The following is a 3431-nucleotide window of genomic DNA, read 5'->3' as shown; positions in this document are numbered from 1 at the left end:
GCCTCGACGACATCCTTTGGCCGACCACCAAGCGCGCAATGGTTGTCAAAGGGCGTGGAGGGAGTTCAACCACCTTGACGATATCCTTTGGCTGACCACCAAGCGCTTCCGCAGCGCGAGCTCGCCGAGGCGAATGAGGCAGTCACGGCGGCAGAAGGTGCCGCCACATGGCTCGAGGCAATAAGGAGATCGAGCTCCCCTTCGTTCTCTCCAACTCCACAATGGAGTTTCATCTCCATGTCAAGGACTAGAGCAGTTTAGATTAGGTTATGTACTATGTTTATGTTTGTGCAATGAACTTCCAGTGAACTATGGTGGCGGGAACTATGTTTATCTACTATGTGTAAATTATGCAGTATGGTAAGAAGGATCCGCTCTGCCATGCCTTCCGCGGTACCGCAAAATGGTTTTACAGTAGCCATTAAACAAAATTTGCGGTACCACGATTTACAGGATCTGCCAGAGATGCACGTGTACCCCATGACAAAAACAAGTATACATCAAGGGCGCAAAACAAGCAAGGGGTGCTACCTGTTTGTTTTGGCTTTTGCTTTTGCTTTTGCAGCTTTTCCACTTTGCCAAAAAAAGCCATAGAAGCTCTTAAATAGGTGCTTTTGGAGCTTATTTGGCTCAAGAAGCTCTTAAATAGGTGCTTTTGGAGCTTATTTGGCTTGAGCCAAATAAGCTCCAAAAGCACCTATTTAGGAGCTTCTATGGCCAAAATGGAAAAGCTACAAAAGCAGAAGCAAAAGCCCAAACAAACAAGCCTATATTCTCCTGCAAAATGATGGTTGCACTGCAAGATCAAAAAAAATCAACCGTATACAGGAAAAATAATACAATACAGCATACAAACAGCACTACAGCCAATCTTCGAGTACCGGCAAGGCATACAGATCTGCACCCTGAAAATTGCACATTGTATGCTCTGGCCTGTATAGCAAGCCACGTCTTTGATCCTAAACCCATGGTGATGCTGTAAGCTGGTAGACATATCTCAAGTTGATGAGGCCTCCTTCAGCATTCCATCAGCTCCACTTACACTGCCATTGCCATTTCGAATGAGCTTTTCCTCTGAAGGTAGATTTTTCATTATTTTTCTAGTTGGTCCTGAAGCGTTCCACAAGTACCACACACGTGATTTTGGGGGTGGCACAGCTCCCGATACAGGAGCTACCAATCCAAGTTTCCCCTCATCTATAATGCTGTCAATTATTCCATAATCCTTGGCCTCCCAAGGACTCATGAAACAGTCAAACTTCGTGTCCTCGTCAATCTACAAGAAACAGCAATCAGCACAATGCAGTTTTCTGTTGCTGTTGGATAGGCAAAAGCATGGGCAACAAGTTCTGGAGGACTACCTGCTCTTCAGGCTTTCCAGTGATCCTTGACATTATCTTGTTGATCTTTATCTTCTCATAGAGCATTTCTGTTATCTGCAATCCCATCTCTGTGGCCTGCCACATGCATGAATCAACATATTACACTTTTGAAGAAAGAATGGCTGTGAACTTGCAGATCAGGATCACCTGCCAGGATAGCACTTGCATGCTAGTCAGAAATGAAGATACCCCAGCCTGATTTCTAAAATGTAGGCCATCTGGCAGTCTTGTTCAGATACTAGGAAGTATAATGGCACGTTGTAACTAATACTTTCAAGTCTCACCTTTTCCACCAATTTCATCGCAAGTGTGCTATACGTTGCTCACACTAGGCCTCCCATCTCAGAACTTACAAAATAAAACATCATTTGAGGAACAGCGAACAACTTGAATGATGAATAAAGATAGCATATTATCGATATTCTCCATACTTTACCAGGATAGTAGATCACTAACCACTGGTCTAAGGAACCTGCATGTGCGTCCAGCATAAGACCAACCACTGGCTAATATGAAACTGTTTCACTAATCTTAGCCAGAAGCAAATTGGATTATAACATGTGCACACTGATAAAGGATAAGAATCAATGTATTGCGTAGTGTGTTTGTATTGGGCCTCTCCGGCGGTCTATATGGAGTACAAAATGATAAATTTAGGTGCTTCAGGGTGTATTTATCAAGTATATTGCACATCCTACATCTAGGTAGGGTTCTAGTGCATCGTCTTCAAAAAGTAATGCATGGTTATGAAAAACTTCAATTTACTTTCTGGAGACAAGTTTACACTGAAATCTATTTATTTTTTCAATGAGTTTGTATTAACGGAAATGCTATTTGGCGAACGTTCACCTGGAGGCTGATGCTGGCGAACACCCTTCCTGCCATCTGATTTGGCCACACGGATCTTGGCGCAAATTTGACACCACGTCAGCTCCCTAAAAGAGTTCACTGCAACTGCTCTCCTGGCGAACGACCTTTTTACTTTTTTTCTTCAAAAAAAGTGCGGATCGAACTCATGCCCTCCTGCAGTATAGCTACGCGCACTCACTAGTTGGGCTACAGAGGTGTTTGTGAACACTTTGCGCTCAAACACCTTTTATGTATTCAAGTTATTTTGTTTTTATATTCATTTTTTATTTGAAAAAGAAAAAAATCCCTAAATTTCCCATTGTTTGAAAGAACAAAAATCCTTTATTTTTAGAGGTGATTTTTCCCCCTAAACTTGCCATGTGCATTTTTATTATATGTAGCATGGCAATTTCCATGTCTTTTTCAATGCACCCATGAAAATTTTTATTAAGAGCATGGCATTTTAATAATTAGTAACATGACATTTTTATGATTAAGAGCATGTCATTTTTATTACTAATAATATGGCAGTTTTCTTATTAACAAGGGGCATGGCATTTTTTTATTGCATGGCAGGTTTTTTTTGGGGCTTATCCAGATAAAATATTTTCTCTAGAGGATGTCAGTTTTATAAAGTAGCACGGCAATTTTCAATATTTATTCAGAGCATGGCATTTTTACAAATTTGTGCGTTTTTTTTGTTCATATGACATTTTTTATATAAAGGATGGCAGTTTTAAAGTTTAGCATGGCCGAAAATATCTAGATCACTCGACATTTTTTTATTTCAAAGTTTAACGTGGCAGTTTAGAAAAAACACTTAAATGGGCCTTATGTGTCTCAGGGTCACCCTGACACCCTACCCTGGCGAACGACCAGAAATGGTCGCTGGGAGCTGCTCCCAGGGCGAACTAATCGTCACATGGGAGCTCTCCCCTAGCGATCACTCAATATTAGGGTCAAGTGGGAGTTGCCAACAAAATGGGTCAAATTTGGGTTAAGGTGGTCGAAGAGTATGGTGGGTGGTGTATGCGGAAAGGAAACAAAGATGGCAAAATGGCAAAATTTTGATGGAGTCAAATGGTGGTGGAACCTATCTAGATTGAAGGTAGATGTCAATAGCTATGCAACGAGCTAAAGAAGACGAAATCGGACTCCCGATGTGAAAGTTATGACCGAAACGATGAAGCGGTGGCAACT

At 41.5% G+C, this 3431-nt stretch overlaps 1 protein-coding gene across 1 annotated transcript in view; it reads right to left on the bottom strand.

Annotated features, from left to right (window-relative positions):
- Positions 1-742: 742 nt before the first annotated feature.
- The window catches only part of LOC119268103 (ATP-dependent Clp protease proteolytic subunit 3, chloroplastic-like), a 32983-nt gene continuing 30294 nt past the window's right edge, over positions 743-3431 (bottom strand). Inside the window, exons 4-5 of the mRNA XM_037549612.1 lie at positions 1362-1457; positions 743-1276 (exon numbers count right to left, since the gene is read on the bottom strand). Of these exons, the coding sequence (XP_037405509.1) occupies positions 998-1276; positions 1362-1457 (375 nt within the window). The 3' untranslated portion in view covers positions 743-997. The remainder of the gene's footprint in view (positions 1277-1361; positions 1458-3431) is intronic.

This window comes from Triticum dicoccoides, chromosome 3A (genome assembly GCF_002162155.2).
Source record: "Triticum dicoccoides isolate Atlit2015 ecotype Zavitan chromosome 3A, WEW_v2.0, whole genome shotgun sequence".
NCBI lineage: Eukaryota > Viridiplantae > Streptophyta > Magnoliopsida > Poales > Poaceae > Triticum > Triticum dicoccoides.
The sequence above is the reverse complement of the archived record's forward strand: the minus strand, read 5'-3'. Positions and strand labels throughout refer to the sequence as shown.